This window comes from Orycteropus afer, unplaced genomic scaffold (genome assembly GCF_000298275.1).
Source record: "Orycteropus afer afer isolate SDZICR_OR568_19922 unplaced genomic scaffold, OryAfe1.0 scaffold00094, whole genome shotgun sequence".
NCBI lineage: Eukaryota > Metazoa > Chordata > Mammalia > Tubulidentata > Orycteropodidae > Orycteropus > Orycteropus afer.
Genome location: NW_006921681.1, coordinates 6,697,684 through 6,716,144, shown reverse-complemented (window position 1 = coordinate 6,716,144; position 18,461 = coordinate 6,697,684). Strand labels below are relative to the sequence as shown.

Here is an 18,461-nt window from a genome sequence, read left to right as displayed (position 1 = left end):
TTTATCTTTCTTAAACTAATCTTTATCATCATCACTATAAATAACTAATTTGTGAATGTTTATCCCAACTACATTCAAAAAGATTTACATTAATTCCAACCCCCAGCAAACAAAGGAGGAGATAGATTCAACCCCTGTTGATTCATTCTTTTTTCTTCAACAGTTACCTCTCTGGGCAGGAAGTAGATGTTAAAATTGCTTATTTCAGAGCAAATACAATTCTGGGATGATCAATTAGAAAGAAGGAAAGGAAAATTATTTCTTTGTTGATCAGATCAAATTAACTAGGGTTTTTATTTTTCTAGGTTCTGGCCCTAATTGGATGCACAAGTTCTTCTATTTCTTACATCAATCATATGTTAGGCATTTTTACCCATCCTTTCACATTCTTTTTGATATCTACTCAGAATCTGGGAGCTCTGGTGCCATAGTGCCTAAGGCACCACTCCTCGGAAGGAAGGTTGGGCAATCTACTTCCCTAGTGATACTGCCTCAGAAACCCAAGGAGGGGTTGCTATGAGGCTCTGACTCCAAAGCACATAACAACAACACTCAGAATCTATAAATTGCTGGGATCTAGGTAGATCAGATGTCACTACAATAGTGAACAAAAACACGTCAACTGACCTCACTAGAATTTTGTCATTGAGAAGCAAAATGCTGATACTTCCTTGCTAAGGAACTGAGTAGATGTGCAGATCACTGACAGAGAAACAGCTAGTAAGGAACAAAGCAAAAAACAAAAAAACAGCTGCTGTTGAGCCAATCTGACTCATGTCGACCCCATGTGTGTAGAACTGAATTGTGCTCTGTAGGGTTTTCAAGGCTGTGGCCTTTCAGAACCAGATTGCCAGGTCTTTCTTCTGAGGTGCTTCTGGGTAGGTTCAAACCACCAGCCTTTTGGTTAGTAGTTGAGTGCATAAACATTTGGGCCACCCAGGGACTCAGCAAAGAACAAGGACAACACAAATACCAACAAGAAAAAATAGAGGGAGGCAGCACAGCGAGGTGGTGAAGAATGCAAGTTCTGGATTCTGGTGGCTTGAGTCCGACACCAGGTTCTGCCACTTACTAGTTATGTGACCTTGACCTTCCTGTAGCCATTTTCTAACAGTAGCTAGCACGGTGCGCTGTTGTAAGAATCAAATGAGGTAGGGCATGAGGAGTGCTGGCATGGTATCTGGCACCTAACACTGCACAGATATTTGCAGCTATTGTTATTCATATACAATCTGTAAGTTTTATTTCTCTTCTTAGGCATAGAATCATTTAGCTCTGAAGCACGGTTAGAATGCCAGGAAGTTCAGAAAGAAAGGAGTTAGTAACAGCAGCATGCAACCCGATATATCTGCAGGGAAAGGAAGAACTCAATACATCAGAGAAGAGAGAGCAGCTCTCCCACAGACAGTGTGTAATGGAACAGGTAACAAAGCACATTCACCATGTATGGAAATTGTTTCCTAATAAGGACACCTGCTGCATTACTATAAACACACAATGAGATGTTATTGACATGAAAAAGACACTTCCACTTTTGGGAAATTCACTCAAGAAAATAGTCAGCCTCATACTAATATCAATCTCATACAAATATCAACCTTCATAAATCAACATTCAACTTTGTACCAATATCCTTAGTGCTCGCTCTTTTTTTTTCCCCCGGAACACTATATTGTGCTTTAGGTGAAATTTTACACAGCCAATTAGTTTCCCAATCAATAATTCATACACAGAATGTTCCATGGCATTGGCTGTAATCCTCATAATGTGTCAACACTCTAACCTTTTCCTCCCTGGGCTCCCCATTTCCATTCCTCCAGCTTCCTTGCCCCTTACTGCCTTCTCCTCTTTAGTTTTGGAGTAAATGCTGCCCTTTTGGTCTCACAAAGCTGATTATTCTAATAAGCACAGTCTTCTCAGGTGTTACTGTTTATTTTACAGGGCCATCTATTTATTGGCTGAAAGGTGGCCTCCAAGAGTGTCTTCAGGTTGAAGTCAGAAGCTTGTCTTAGGGGAACAGTCATGGGGGTTCCCCCAGTCTCTTTAAGGCCAGTAAGTCTGGTCTCTCTTTCTTTTTTTTCATTTGAATTTTGTCTTACGTTTTTTTATCCATTCTAACCAAGACCATCTACTCTGGTCCTGGTCAGAGTGGTCATCAGAGTAGTTCTTCTGGTCTCAAGTTAGAGGAGGGTGTGGTTGACTTGGGTGTATATACTCTCTTATCAGTTCTTCTGAACACTTAAGTTTAATGAAGTATACCCAACTCCTACGGCTGTCTCTATTTATAGCCTGCCGTTATTTTTGAACAAATACCAATTTGGTGCAGAGGAAGCAAAAATTTAAGAGCAAAATTATAAGACAATGAGTCAGAGCATTAGAACAAAGGTGTGTTTATATTTTCTTGCTCAAAGTCACCTAGAAAACCTAAGTCATCTTTTTCATTAGGTTCTCAGGGGTGAACATTCAACAACATCATGAGCTATGTTTTGGTCTCTGCTGCCATTCCAAAGACTGTCTAAGCAAATCGCATCTAGCTTCACTGAGGTTAAGGAGGTGCCTGGCTAGATTTAAGGACAGGAGTGAAAGCAGAATTACAGTTACACCAATATATACGAGCCCATATGCAATCCACTGGATTGCTCAGATGAAGCACGCACACACAAGTCTCAGCCACTCTGCCATTCTTAAAATAGCAGCAGTCCATGCAACTATACTTAAGAAAACATACCAGTCAAGTTACATGTTTCTCACATTTGGTAGTTCACATGAACACCCTCTCAGCAGGTAAACGAAGGGTTCCTCATTCTAGATCCTAGGATGGATGCACTTAATGACGACTGACCTATTTTGGCAAACGATTATATCTAAGTTTTCCTCCAAAGTTACCAGACAATAATGATAAAAAAATTTCCTATGTGCCATTTTATTCCATGATAAAGTCCTAAGACTTGAACACATGCAAGTTTCTTGCATCCTGCCTTTCTAGCCCTCCTCATGTGACCCTGTTGTGGGAATCAAAGCATACCCTCAGTTAGGGCTCATCAAAGTTAGTTCCTAAGAGCCAACTGCACATGCAGGTGTCAGATTCCATTCCTCTGATACCTGGACCCAAACTGGACACAAGAAAAATCATCACCACCACCACCACCTTCAGCAGCAGCAGCATCACCGTCATCATCTTCTTCATCACTACTGTCTCCAGAAAGTGCGAGGAAGAGGAAGGAGAAAGGATTGTCGTACATACTACCACAACAAAAGCAAAAAAGGTCATCAGGGAACAAAAGAAAAACAAGAGAGGCGGATGCTTTTCAACTGTTGTCCTTTTAAATAAACCTTATGCTAAAAGTTTTCGCTACTGACATGCAGAAAAAAATTTCACCTACATTTTGGAAATACAAAGGTACATTTGAGAGAGAAGGGGCACTGGATTAATGGAATTCGGATACTGCTTCTTTCTAAGAAGCTGAAATTTCACAGAAGCAAACATCAAAATATGGAGGCAAAAGCACTGGCCCATCCCCAGTCACTCGGGATAACAGACACCAGCACCAGAGTTACTCTCACAGCCCCTTGGTTTGCTACAAAAGTCAATCCAGAATGCTCCATGAACCCCACCTCTCAAATACAACATTAACCATATCTCTGACACTCATTTGCAATAAGAAATGATAGGTAAACTAGGTTTCAAAAAATTTCACTTTCTTGTTCCCCCTTCAGAAAGGAGGAAGACTGAGGAGAAGGAAGGGAAGATGGAATTCACAATCTAGCAGCCCATGTTGGGATGTTATCAAAGCCTGGAGAAGCATGGCTGCAGGGCACGCGTCTACCAAACTAAGTAAGCCACACAGGTTAATGACCCAGAACAGACACAACCATGTAACTGAGGTCAGTGCCACACAACAGTTCCTCCAAACTGTGTTAATCTCCTTTGCCTGCACCGCAAACACACACACACTCTCCTGCTGAATAAATACCTAGGAGAAATCCTTAGGGAGGAGGGACGTCTGTTCACGGCACTGGGGGAGGCAGAAAGCAAAGGTGGACCCATGGTGGAGGGTCTCTGTTGGGAAGAGTTGGCGGGTACTGCTTGTGGGCTACTAGCGAGGGTGTGTAGGCTTGATGAGCTAGACAGAACGGAGACGCCTGAGGACCGCAGTGTAGGAGAAGCTGAGGAACCCGAAGGGTGGGCGACAGTGTAAGGGCGATACCGTGGAGAGTAGGGCTGGCTCCCTGCAGCAGTTCCGGAAGCTGCACTATGAGGACTGAGGGAAATGGAAGGCACAGCCAACTGGGTGGCTGCACGGGAAGGTGAGGCAAGAGAGGGACTCATCATTGGCACAGAGCTCCACAAACTGGCAATGGGAGCAGGACTAGTTTCAAAGAGGCTAAATTAGTTGAGAAAAGAAAGAAAGAAGAGAAAAATTGAGGGAAAAATTGAGATAACATTACTAAAATGGAAAAGATTATCAAGCTTTTAAAGAATAATATAATTATATCTCATTATCTCTAAGAGTTCAAGTGTACAGATGTATCAGATATGCAAGTAATTAAAATCTAACTTCTTTGTTGATCTAGAGGCTATACTTTCATATGATGATATAGCCCTCTTTCCAAAGAATAATGTACTACATACAGGCATTTGTTTCTAAAATGTAATTTACCAATAGTCTAACTGTGGAAAACCAAAAGAAACTAATCTGGAAAAGACAATACCACCTCTAAAGACAAAACCCATGCCCCCAGATGGGAAGCACATCATAACTTGCATGACATGGCTTGAGAACAGACTTCCCCTCCGCCCACATACGTCATGGTCACTTTATACCAATGAGATGTACAAAGAGAACACCACTGACCTAGACAAAGAGCTGGCACTGAAGGAACCTACGTTGCAGAACATGGGGCTTGTTCCTGGATTGGAGCCAGTATTTAACAGGAGATTTCTGTCTGGTGACCGAGCTGCTGCCGCAATTGGCTGTGATGTTGCTGTCAGACTGGCAAATGGGTTTTCATCTCTAGTCTGAGTAGACATCATTAGCACTTCCATTAAAATCTGGCCAATCAAGTCCTTAAAATCAGAGAACACTGTTGGAAAGGCAGAATATAGAACAGATTACACACAGTTCTTCATACACATGGTCCCTGAATAAGCGAAACTGAATCAGAGATGTTCAATGTGGCATCCCAGACTATATCTTCTTCAGTGGAAAGGGAAGAAAGTAGTCAAAAAAAAAAAAAAAAAAAAAAGACATTAATGGAAAAGCTAGTGAAATCCAAATGAAGTCTAAAGTTAATAGTAATGTATCAATCTTAATTTCTCAGTTTTGAAAAAGATACCATGGTTATATAAGATGTTACCATTAGGGGACATGTATATGGGAACTCTGCACTATCTTCACAACATTTCTGTAAATCTAAAGTTAGTCCAAAATAAAAACTTTATTTAAAATAATGAGTCATTACGGAGACCCCTCTCTCTCTCTCTCCCCCTCTCTCTGTATAATAAACTGATAAAGAAGCTACTCCCAACTGCAGAGGCTAGTTTACCAAACTACAAACACAACTAGGTCAGTATTTTTTAGTCTGTGTATGTTTTAGATACAGTAACACTATTAAGTTCAAAGTTCAAAAAATTTTATTAAAGGTCCAATATTAAGTCACCATCTGGCTTCATGCAGTAGATTGTACATTCCAGCTTCCTTTTTATTCTTTACTGCACGTCTTTAGACACAGCACGATATCACTAAACAAATATATGTTCTAACCAGTGTAAATCTTACCTGATTTGGTTACTGAAAATTACTACTCACATAGATATAAGACAGTTTTGAGAATCTTAATATTTATAAGAAGAATAAGAACAAGTGGCAGGATTTTAAAACCTCTGGTCATTAAGCTCATCTCTATAACCAGAGTTAATAAGAAGATCCAGTGAAGTCAGAAATACTCCTCCAGGAATACGGGGGGTTTATTTATTTACTTTGGTGCTAAATGAAAGGCAGCATAAGAAAAGATAATTTCCTTGACATTCATTCATTTTAAATGTATCTATTGAGGAACTATTATGTGCAAGATACTGGGGATACGTAAGTGAGCAGAAGAGACAAAAATCCCTGCCATCAGAGAGCTTACATTCTAGTGCTATGTAGAACAGTCCCTGCCCCTTACCTATTCTGTTTTCTAAATGACTGCCATCAAGAAAATGACAGTGCTCTGTAATTCTGGTCGGAAGGAAAATCAGGCAGTCTGCTTCTGTAGTGATACTGCCTCAGAAACCCGAGGAGGGGTCAGTATGAGTCAGTGAATTTGGGTTTTTTTTTTTTTTTTTTTGTCTATAATTTTGGTATGCTTTTAAGAGCTTTATTATTTTATTGATGTGTGGTTTAACATACAACTGCTTAAGACAGAATCTTGGAAACACAGCAAAATATAATTATACTAACAACAGATGTGCTCCCATGTTTAGGCACTTAAAGCAGATATGGGTTGTACAGAGCCCTTCTCTCAAGATCTCTGGAGATCACCCAGAATACTTCTACTTTATAAGAGGAGTTAATGCACCTTCTAAGCACCTTCTCTGGTAAAGAGAAAGACTTGAACCTTGAGACAACAGAGATCACTAACTTATATATGTAGTTTTCTTTAGTAGAAATCGTGAAAGTGAAAAATAGTTTACCAATAAGACCAATGGGAAGGGAAGAAAGTGCCCAAATAGCAGTGTCCTCACCAAGAAGTATCCTGTAATTAAAATCCCTAAAGCAAGCTAGAGGGATGTGGGTTACAGAGAATGACAGATCTTACAGATTTTTTTCTCTTAAGTAATCTGAAATAAGACTGCTGAGCTCAATTCTTACCTTCTTTTGGGTTCTGCTTAAATTGTGCAGAAAGAGAAGAAAGAAAGATGACATCTCTGTCCCGGTCCTTCCACGAGACACGGAAGATCTTACAGACCAGCTGTAAGGCCTGTTCTTCGGACACCTCAGAACCCGATGGAGGCTCCTGGTGAGGAAGAAGATATGGCGGTTAATTTCAAGTAGTAAAGGAGGTACAAGTTAGAAACATCAATAGAAATACTTTATTCTGCTTTAGTTCGTTTATTAATGAGGATATTTTTAAAATGCACAAAAACTATTTAGTCATCGATTTAAGGAAACCTAAACTTGTTACTATGACTTTATAGCAGTGGCACCTAGGTCTCATAAGCTTACAAATACAATCTATGGGGGAGGATGAAAAGAGTGAGAACATTATCAGAAATCACCGAGGAAGGAAAGCACTATATTGATATATACAGATAACCTATTTACTGTTTTTCTCAACTCTCAAGGACTATATGAACATTTTAAGTACAGTACAAAACCAATTTTCCTTCAAAAATTACCCTAAAATATCACAGAAAGAACTTTGTAAGCACTAAAGAATTCACAAAAATAAAGCATGACACCACTAGCAGGCTGTAGTTAAACTTCTAATAATCATCAATATGTGTTGGTAAAGGATTCCTAGCAAGTTACCGAACAGAAAGCAATCCAATTACCTCCATCATTCTAAACCATGGCATAAAAAAAAATCCCCTTTTCTGAATATAAGGAGTTAAATAAGCTCAGAGGATAACAAAACATGAAAGTCTCACATTTTTCAAAAAGCTCCTTATTACTAGATTCTATGAGTCTTGCTTCAGTTCCCAGCCATTTTCCTCAAACACTGCTCGCTTAAGCAAAAGACGAACAGAAAACAAATCTCTACTTAACTGTTACCTTTCACAAACTAAATTTACTGATAAAAACATGAGACCTGAAATAAATGGAAGATTTTATCAGATCAAAGAATTGAGTTAAACTTTCATTAATAAGGGTATATTCCAAAAACCAAACCCATTGCTGCCAAGTCAATTCCGACTCATAGTGACCTTGAAGAACAGAGTAGAACTATCCCATAGGGTTCCCAAGTCTGTAAATCCTTATGGAAACAGACTGCCACATCTCTCTCCTGTGGAGCAGCTGGTGGGTTTGAACCACCAACCTTTTGGTTATTAGCAGCCGAACGCTTAACCACTATACCACCTGGGCATCTTAAGGGCATTTAGACTAACCATTTTTCCTTTAAAAAAAACATACACACACACACAACTAAATAGGATTTATTGATCTGGAGTGGCTGCCTCTAACACAGACTTTATAAAGTCATGAAATTTTGTTTATTTATACTACATGTACTAAGAACTGTAACAAGGGTTTCACCTCTTACTCACCTTATCGCTGAGGCTCCTCTTTTCTCTTCGATCACTTTCATCAACCTCCATATTTTCAATTCCTGAATCCACATCCACCTGGGACATGCTTTATGTATAAAGGACAAGTAAGTATTTTATGTTTTATAAACCACATAATCTCACAGCTGCTGATTGAGAAAAAGTTTTAAGATATCAGTCAGGAAGGCAAAATAATACAAGTTAAACTTTTTTCTTAGTAATTTTTAAGAGCTCTTTATATATTAAGGATATAAACATTTGTCTAGCATACAGGTTGCAAGTATTTTTCTCAAGCTGTCATTTGCTTAGGCTCACTTTTTTTTTTTTAAATCACTATAAATTTTCTATACACATTGTTTTAAAATTATATAAAACTCAACCAGAATCAGAGTTCAAAAACTAGTTTAAGCACATACCTAATTTTTCCCTACATTAAACTGCACCATTACTGAAAAGACTATCTTTTTATACTAATATGAAATCATCTGTGTCTTATGTCAATTTTCATATATGTATGGATCTATTTCTGGGTGCTACTTCTGTTTCAGTAGACAAGCTTTCTTTCTCTGAGCCAATACCACACTGTCTTATATTTACTAAAACTTCACAATAAGTCTTGATATCTGCTAGGTCATTATTTCCACATTGTTATTTTATTTCAAGAGTATCTTGGCTATCTCTGGCCCTTAAGAATCAAATTCCTTAAAAATCCTGTTGGGATTTTTATTAGAATTTCACTGACTCTAGAGATCAAATTGGGGAGACATGACATCATAATGTTATTGAGTCTATCCAAGGACATGGTATATCTCTCTAAGTATATAGGCTTTCTATAAGGTCGTCCATTAAATTTCTATATTTTTTTCCATAAGTCTCGTACTCTTTTGATATATGTATTCTTGTTCTTGTTGTGTGCCATTAAGGTGATTCTAACTCACAGCAACCTTATAGGACAGAGCAGAACTGTCCCATAGGGCTTCCCAGGCTGTAATCTTTATCGAAGCAGATTGCCAGGTCTTTTCTCCTGAGGACCCACTGGTGGATTTGAACCACTGACCTCTTGGTTAGCAGCCGAGCGTTTAACCATTCCATCTCCGCTGCTCCCTCAATGTATTCCTAGGTACTATTTATTTTTCAAAGAAATGTGACTGGTACTTTACTAAATATTTTGTTTCCTAATTATTTGTTGCTGGTACATAGAAATGTAACTGATTTTGGATATAGGTCTCTTATAAACAATTTGCATATGAGTATACCCTGTTATGGAGATAATAACTTCATCCACAAAGAATAACTGTTTTGTTTCTTCCATTCTAATCCTTATTTCATGTTTCACTATGCTGGATAGAACCCCATGTTGAATAGAAGCAGATATAGCAGTCACCCTTGTTCATATTCCTGATTTTAAACAGTGTTTCTAACTTTCACCACTCAATATAAACATTGCCAAGGTTTTTTGGTAGATGGCCTTTAGAGTAGTCAGAATAATACAAGCTACCACTCCTCAGAAGGAAGGTTGGGCAATCCTACTTCCGTAGTGATATTGCCTCGGAAACCCAAGGAGGGGTCGCTATGAGTCGGGTTAGACTCGACGGCACATAACAACAACAACAACAACATACTGTGGTAACAGATACACTTTGACACCTTAGAGGCTTAATACTGTAAGGGTTCATTTCTCGCTGGCACAAAGTCTGATGAGAATGAAGTATCCTTACTCTATCTTTAATCTATGTTATCAAAAGAAAAGAGGGATGAAAGAAGAGCATAGGCTCAATTACCTTTGCCCAAAAGGGGCACATGCCACTTCCACTCACAGGATACTAGCCAGAACTAGTCACTTGGCCCCAATATAACTGCAAAGGAGACTGGGAAATGAAGTGTATCATATAGATCATTTGGTGAACTCTGTCTCTGCCACTGTCAGTTTAAGAATGTTCCTGTCTGTTCTTCATTTGCTAAGATTTTTATCATGAGTTGATTTTAATTTTATCAAGCTTTGACACTACCAAGAGATTTTAAGGCTTTTCTCTTTAATATAAAAGGTGGTGAATGATGTTCACAGAGGTTTCTAGTATTACATTACCCTTGCATTCCTGAAATAAGTTTAAATTGATCATGCAACGTTATATTATTTTTAAGTAAAATTTTAATTGCAAAGTACATATAGAAATTTGCAGATTATACGATTGGCTGAACAAGTGTTCACAAAGTAAACACACAAATAATAGAACAAGAAATAGAACATTACCAGCAGCCCAAACAACTCCCTTCTGACCCTCCCAATTACTACTCCACCATCCCAAGATTATTACTATTCTGGCATTTAACCCTGTATTACTTTTGCTTTTTTTTTTTTTAAATGTGTTGTAGTGTTTGTCAATATCTTCATTAAGATTTTTGCAAATATGCTCATAAGGATTACTATATAATTTTCTTTTATATTATTTTTGTCTGTTTTTTCATATTAAGGCCACAACCTCATAAATTAAGTCCCCCTTTACTAAATTCTCCAGAAAAAACAAAACAAAAAAGCTGTGTATTAGCCTGTAAAACCATCTGAGCTGAATGTTTTCTTTGGAAAAATTTTTAAATACTGATTTAATTTATTTTATAGTTTTGCTTCTTTGGGTTTTCTTTTCTTGAATCAGTTTGGGACAATTATGTTTTTCTAAGAATTTGAACTTTTCATTCAAAATTTCAAATTTATTCATATAGTATTTTTCATGGTATTCTCTTTTTCAGTAAGAAGATGGTGCTCATTCTGTATAGGCATTGTTATAAGTGTTGATATATACAATGAACAAGAGACCCCTCCCTTAAAAAAAAGCTCCTGCCTTCATAGAGCTTACATTCTAGTTAGAAGATAAAAATGATAAACGACTAACACAATAAACAAGCAAAGTATGTTGTATGTTAAATGATAAACATTACGGAAAAATTAAAGAAAAAGAGCAGGGAAAAGGCAACTGGGAGTGCAGAGGGTTTTCCACTTTAAAAGGGGTGGGCCTCACGAAGAAAGGACAAATGAGCAAAAATACGAAGAAGGTTACGATGGAGTTATCTAGAGGATGAGCAATACAGTAAAAGGGTCTTTATTCCCAAAATTTGTTACTTTTTTCTTTTTCCTTGATGAATCTTGGAAAAGTTTATTAATTTTATAATTTTTTCCAAAGAACTAATTTTTGGCTTTGTTGATAATCTCTAGTATATATTTGCTGCTCACCATTTCATTAATTTCCTCTCTACCTTAACTGTTTTCCTCCTTTTCTTTTATAGGGTATATATGATTGTTGTTCTAACTTTTCAGTTTATAAGCTTAGCTCATAAATTTTTAGCTTTTATTCTTTTTTAAAATATATTTAAAGCTTTGTATTTTATTCAAAACACAAATTTTGATACGTAGGATTTGTTAATGTTCAGTTCTAGAGGCTTTCAAATTTCCATTATGACTTCTTTATATATGGATATTTGGAAGTATGTTTTTAAAACAAAATATGAGAGTTTCTTAAATTCTTTTTTCTGTATTGATTTTATAAACTAATTGCACTAGTAAAAAAACATGATCTGTATGATTCTGACTCTTGCAACTTTTTGGGCCCATGAGTATTAGTAAAGAATGTATATTCTCTAAGTACAGGGTACAAAGTTCTGCATCTTTCAACTTGATTATTTATTAGTCGTATTAGTCTATATGCTTACTGTTGTTTGTCCTCCCTGACCAATTAATAGCTAAAAAAGATGTGTTAAAATCTGCCATGATGATTATGTAGGTGTCAATTTCTTCTTAGAGTTCTACCAATATTTCCTTTATTATGTTTTGTTGTTATATTATACACATTTAAAACTGCTGTATTCTACTGAGAGTCTAAAGTAAATGTTTATTGTTACATAGTGACTATTTCTAGTAAAGTTTTATGCCTTACAGTCTAATTTATTAATATGCTTATCCTGATTTTCCTTTAATATTTGCCCAGTATATCTTTTCCCATTCTTTTACTTTCAACCTTTTCTGCCCTCTGGTGATGCAGTGGTTAAAGCATTGGGCTGCTAACCAAAAGGGTGGCTTTTCAAACCTCTGTGGGAGAAAGGTGAGCAATCTGCTTCTGTAAAGATTTACAGCCTTGAAAACCCTATGGGGCAGTTCTACTCTGTCCTACAAGGTTGCTATGAGTCAAAACTGACTCAATGGCAGGGGGTTTATTTTTGGGTTTTCTGCCCTAATATTTTACGTATGTCTCCTGTGAACAGTAAGGAGCTCTGGTGGTGTAGTGCCTAAGGCATTTGACTGCTAACCAGAAGGTTGGTGGTTCAAACCCACCAGCCACTCCGCAGAAGGGAGACTGGGCAATTTGCTTCTGTAAAGATTTACTGCCTCAGAAACCCAAAGGGGGTTGCTATGAGTTGGAAATGACTTGATGACAGTGAGTTTGGTTTTTTGGTTTTCTGTAAACAGTATAAAGCTGGGTTTGGTCTTGTTTTTAATCTAATCTCCCTTTTTTAATCCAACTTTTGCCTTTTAACTGGAACATTCAGTCTTTTACATTTATTGTAATTAGTGGTATTTTTTAATTTCTTCTTACCATCTTGTTTTGTGCCATTTGTCCCATTTTATATTTATGTTTCTTTTTCTTTGAATTGACCTAAGTTTTCCTCCCTATTCCACACTTTTCCTCTATTGGTTTGGAAGACTTAACATACTGTTTCTGTTCTTTCAGTGGCTACCCTTGAAAATTTAACAAGAATTCTTAACTCAAAATCTACTCCCAAGCATTACAAGGACCTTAGCACGTTTCCTCTAATAACATCCCCCCACCACCACCACCACCACTCCTGGCTTACCTACTATTATTGTCCAGGATTTTAGGTCTGTCTGATTTTCATTCCTCTTCTCCATCTGAAACTGTTATTATTGCTTTATATCATCAGTGCTTATTTAGAACTACCATATTTATTATTTTCTTACTCATCTTTCCTCCTTGACTCTCAAACATTAATTCTGAGATCTTTTTCTTTTCTCTTAAACTACAGCGGTTAAAAGGTAGGACATTCTCCCAGCAGGTGATCAGGTTTGCTCTCTTCCCCCCTCCATATATAAATGTCTTTATTTCACCTTTGCCCTTAAAATATATTTCCACACAACATACAATTTACAGTTGACAGTTACTTATTTTCATTATACAAAGCTATTATTCCAGCATAAACAGGTTTCTAAGATAGATACATGTAACTGCAGTTCTTCTGTTCTCTCTGGCTACTTTAAAGATCTTTATCTCTGCTGTTCTGAAATTACATTATGAAATATCTAGGTACAAATTTCTCTTTGTTTATCCTGCTTGGGATTTGCTAGGCTTCTTGAACCTCAGGATTCATATATTTCATAACCTTTAGAAAAAATATTAGTCATTTATCTTTTTTGATGATGCCTTCCAAACCAGTAAAGAAAATAAAAATATGGAATAAAGGGGGAAAAAATATCTCCAGGTCTATTAATTTAGTATTCTTATTAGACATGCATTTGACATCTGTCCTTTATTATCTGTAAACATATTTCATATTTTTTAATCTCTTATTTTCCTTTGTGGTGCATTCTGGGTAATTTCTCCACATCTGTCTTCCAGTTTACTAATTCTCTATTCAGCTATGTCTAATCCACTATTTTACATCAATTTATTAACTTCAATTATTATCTTTTTTATTTACACAAATTCTATTTGTTCTTTTTCAAATGTGCTCGGTTGGTTTTATAATTGCTTGCTCCTTATTCATGCTTTCAATTCCCTTTTCTATTTAAACATTTTTGTGTCTTATATTCTGTATCTATAATTCTCAAACTCAGAAATCTTTGGGAGAATAAGTCTGTTGTTACCGATTCTGCTGACTCTTGCTCGTGGTGGTTTGTTTACTAGTGTGTTCTGTGCTTTTTGACAGTGAGTTCTTGGAATATTTCTATGGAAATTCTCTGAAGACTTAGAAGATCTGTGATTGTTTCTCTAGGTGCCTAAGGCACTGCAGATTTGGGTCCACTGTATATCACAAATCTTAGCTTAAGGCTTTCAGATGACACCAATAATATAGACTGAAGTCCTAAACTCACAGGACACTCAGCTAGTAGTCATGAAATATTAAGGGCTTACTTGACTTTTTAAAAATACTCCCACTTCTGAGAAGTGGCAATGAGAATACTATAATTCTTATTCAATGGTGTAAGTTTTTTTTTCCAACTTTATCTTGTCCCTGAGAGTAGTCCTTCCTGAATACTCATCTTATGTGGAATGATTTCTGATCTCACTCCTTACAGTGCCTAAGGCACTTGACTGCTAGCCAGAAGGCTGGTGGTTCAAACCCACCAACCACTCCTGGGAAGGAAGGTTGGGGAATCTACTTCCGTAGTGATACCGCCTTGGAAACCCAAGGAGGGGTCACTATGAGTTGGATCTGACTCAATGGCAGAGAAATAATCAAATGCTAAACCTCTACACCAGTGTTTTCCATGGTTTTTCACATGATGACGCACTAATAAAATAGTATTTGCTTGGCATACTGACGTAAACAGAAGGGGCTACTTGAAGGAAGAAGAAATAAGTCCTAGGGCTCTGACTTCATAAAGGTAGAAAGAATCAATATTGCAGGCACTTAATCATCCATTTATGGCACATTTGCACCAGAGGGAGAAACTGCTCTAGGTTACCGTGGTCTTTATGTAGCTCCTAGATATTTGGCTTATCTGATGAAACCTTCCAAACTTTTAAATTTACTTATCAGTAAAACTATGAAAAACTTTTAGAGATTGACACACAGTTGTCAAATCTGTATTTACAAAATGTTGTTGTTATTCTGTGCCCCAGAGTCAACCCACTCATAGCAACCCCTTCTTGGGTTTCCTAGGCAGTATCACTACAGAAGTAGATTTCCCCATCTTCCTTCCAAGGAGCGGCTGGTGGGTTTGAACCGCCAGCCTTCTGGATAGCAGTCAAGTGCCTTAGGCACAACACTACCAGAGCTCCTATTTACCAAATAGGAACAAACATTTTTTATCACCTACCTACATTATTACATAAAAGACATTTTTAACATAAAAAAAAGAAAGCATAAAGAACATATCAAAATAATATAAAGATTTTCACATTTCATAAATTTAGTTCTACTTTGTTAAAGACTCGCATGGGTCTCTGAGCTGGCACAGTACCTGAAGTAGGGACTAAAGTGAATGGATCTTTTCCTTTCAATACATAAAAAAGGTTATTGGAAAATTGGCTTCATTTTACCTTTTCTCACAAGAGACCCCATCAATATCCATGCTCTGGGAACGTGACAGAGACTGCGATTGTGTTTCAAGGCTATTAGAGGGTGAGCTGCTGAGAGAACTGACTCCTTCACTGCTCTGGCTTCGATGGGCTACTCCTAAATAGAAAGGACATGAAAGATGAAGTCCCATCTGAAAGAATGCTAAGGTTATTCGTAATGGCAGTAGTAGACATCCCTAATATGCATTCATCATCATGAAATCCAGTAACTTCTATCAGAAAATTACTTTAAATGCTGACACAGTATTAAAATCATAGTAACATTAGTAAGAAAACCCAATTTATCAGAATACTTTCAATGTGGGCAGTGACAAAGGTAGATCTGATATCAAAACTGACTCCTCATTCCCTTCTCTTTTATCAGCTGAAACTGCAGTCCCTGGATACAAATTAGTTTTCATGGCACTCCAGAAAAATCACTGAAGTGCATACACCAAAAATAAGATAGATTAATGGACAGATAGATGGACAGATGTAAGATAAAGCAAGTAGAGTAAAATGTTATTGTAGAATCTAAAAGGTATGAGTATTCACTGCAAAATTCTTTCAACTTTGCTGAATGAGATTTTTTTAATAAAATGTTGAAAAATACAAATAGATTCAACTAGCCAATGTTCTTCAATATAGATCAATCCATTTATTGCTTATCTCCTCTGTGACAGTCAAAGCTTAAGGAAAATAAAAAAAACCTAACACCTCCTTTGCCGTCAGAAAGCTCACAGCCTAGTGTCATCCTTAGTATAGGAACAAATAATTTTTCATAATAATTTCTTCATTAATATCTATACAATCAAAGGTTTTAATTTCAAAATTATTATAATTCTATGAATATATTTCTATCGAAAAAGAAAAAAAAACTTTTTACCCAGACATTTGCAAATACTTTTAAATATACTATATCTGTGTTACAGATGGGAAAATGAGATTCACATGGTTTTAAAACCAAAGAAACAAAGCTGAGTAAAAGTTAAAGCTGAAGCAACTACCAGGTGGACACACATTTTGACCCTCTGAGCATCCCAAGAAAGTAAATTTGCTACCCTTTAATGTCTCTCTTTATTGAAAAAAAACACAAACATTTATCCATTCCTGCTAACAGGTTTTAACATGTACCAGTTTACTAAAACTTCTGCAGGACTTATGAAGGAAAGGGTAACTAAATTTTCCTTATTGCTAAACAGACTCAAGTAAATCATACAAAGTATCAGAGGTAGTGCCAGTTCTGAAGTAAGCTTTTAGAACACAGAAACATTTGAAATTCATTAATTCAAGAAGTATAACCCAAAGGAAGTTTTCAGTGAGTATTTATTAATGAAATAAATAATAGAGCATTCTTTACCTAAAACAATGGAGCTCTAGTGGTGTAGTGCCTAAGGTATTTGACTGCTAACCAGAAGGCTGGCAGTTCAAACTCATCAGCCACTCCTCAGAAGGAAGACTGGGCAATCTACTTCCATAAAGATAATACCTCGGAAACCCAAGGAGGGATTGCTATGAGTTGGAACTGACTCAACAGCAGTGAGTCTGGTGTTTTCATTTTTTTAACACAATGAAAGGTCTGACATTTAAAAAAATTAATAAAAGTAAAGTTGAACAATTTTTATGAGATATCAATTAAGCAGATTTTTAAATTTAAAAGCAGACTTTCTGCCCTAGAAAATCAGTTCCAACATTATATTGACAATTTATAACAAAGAATACTATGGCACACTATACAGTGTTGTTTGGAGCTGTCAAGTCAGTTCTGACTCATAGCAACACTATGTACAAAACACTGAAACAGAAAGGAACACTGCCTAGTCTTGTACCATCCTCACAACGATTTCTATGTTTGAGCCCATTGTTGCAGACACTGTGTCAATCTATCTTGCTGAGACTCTTCCTCTTTTTCATTGACCTTGTACTTTATCAACCTTGATATCCTTTTCCAGGGAAAGGTCCCTTCTGAAAACATGACCAAAGTAGGTGAGATGCTGTCTGGCCATTCTCACTTCTAAGAAGCATTCTAGCTGTACTTTTTCCAAGACAAATTTGTCTGTTCTTCTGACAGTCCATGGTATACTTATATTCTTCACCAGTACCATAATTCAAAGGCATCAATTCTTCTTCAGTCTTTCTTATTCACTATCCAACTTTCACATGTATATGAGGCGACAGAAAATACCACGGCTTGGGTGAGGTTGACTTTAATCCTCAAGGTAACATCTTTGCTCTTTAATATTTTAAAGAGGTCTTTTATAGCCGATTTACCTAATGCAATATGTCATTTGATTTCTTCACTGCTGTTTCCATGGATATTGATTGTGGATCCAGGTAAAATGAAACCCTTAACAATTTCAGTATTTTATCTGTTCACCATGATGTTGCTTACTGGTCCAACTGTGAGGATTTTTATTTTCTTTATCTTGAAGAGTAATCCATATTGATGGCTGTGGTCTTTGATCTTCATCAGTAAGTGCTTCAAGTCCTCTTCACTTTCAATAAGCAAGATTGTGTCATCTGTGTATCACAAATTGTTAATGACTCTTCCTCCAATCCTGGTGCTGCGTTTTCTTCATATAGCCCAGCTGCTCAGATTATTTGCTCAGCATATAGATTAAACAAGAAGAGTGAAAGGATATGATTCTGACACACACTTTCTCTGATTTTAAACCATGCAGTACCCCCTTGTTCTGTTCAAAGGACTATTTCTTGGTCTTTGGACAGGTTCCACATGAGCACAATTAAGTGTTCTAGAATTCCCATTCTTCCCAAAGTTATCCATAATCTGCTATGACCTACATACTCTAATGCTTATGCAGAGTCAATAAAACACAGGTAAACATCTTTCTGGTATTCTCTGCTTTCAGTTAAAACTCATCTGATAAGCAATGATATCCCTTATTCCATGGCCTCTTCTGAAT

General features: G+C 36.8%; 1 protein-coding gene across 1 annotated transcript in view; it reads right to left on the bottom strand.

Annotated features, from left to right (window-relative positions):
* UBE4B (ubiquitination factor E4B) overlaps nt 1–18,461 on the bottom strand; it is a 133,807-nt gene that overhangs the window by 78,720 nt on the left and 36,626 nt on the right. The window contains exons 3-8 of the mRNA XM_007942610.2: nt 15,520–15,655; nt 8,252–8,339; nt 6,855–6,999; nt 4,857–5,085; nt 3,975–4,385; nt 3,103–3,243 (exon numbers count right to left, since the gene is read on the bottom strand). Of these exons, the coding sequence (XP_007940801.2) occupies nt 3,103–3,243; nt 3,975–4,385; nt 4,857–5,085; nt 6,855–6,999; nt 8,252–8,339; nt 15,520–15,655 (1,150 nt within the window). The remainder of the gene's footprint in view (nt 1–3,102; nt 3,244–3,974; nt 4,386–4,856; nt 5,086–6,854; nt 7,000–8,251; nt 8,340–15,519; nt 15,656–18,461) is intronic.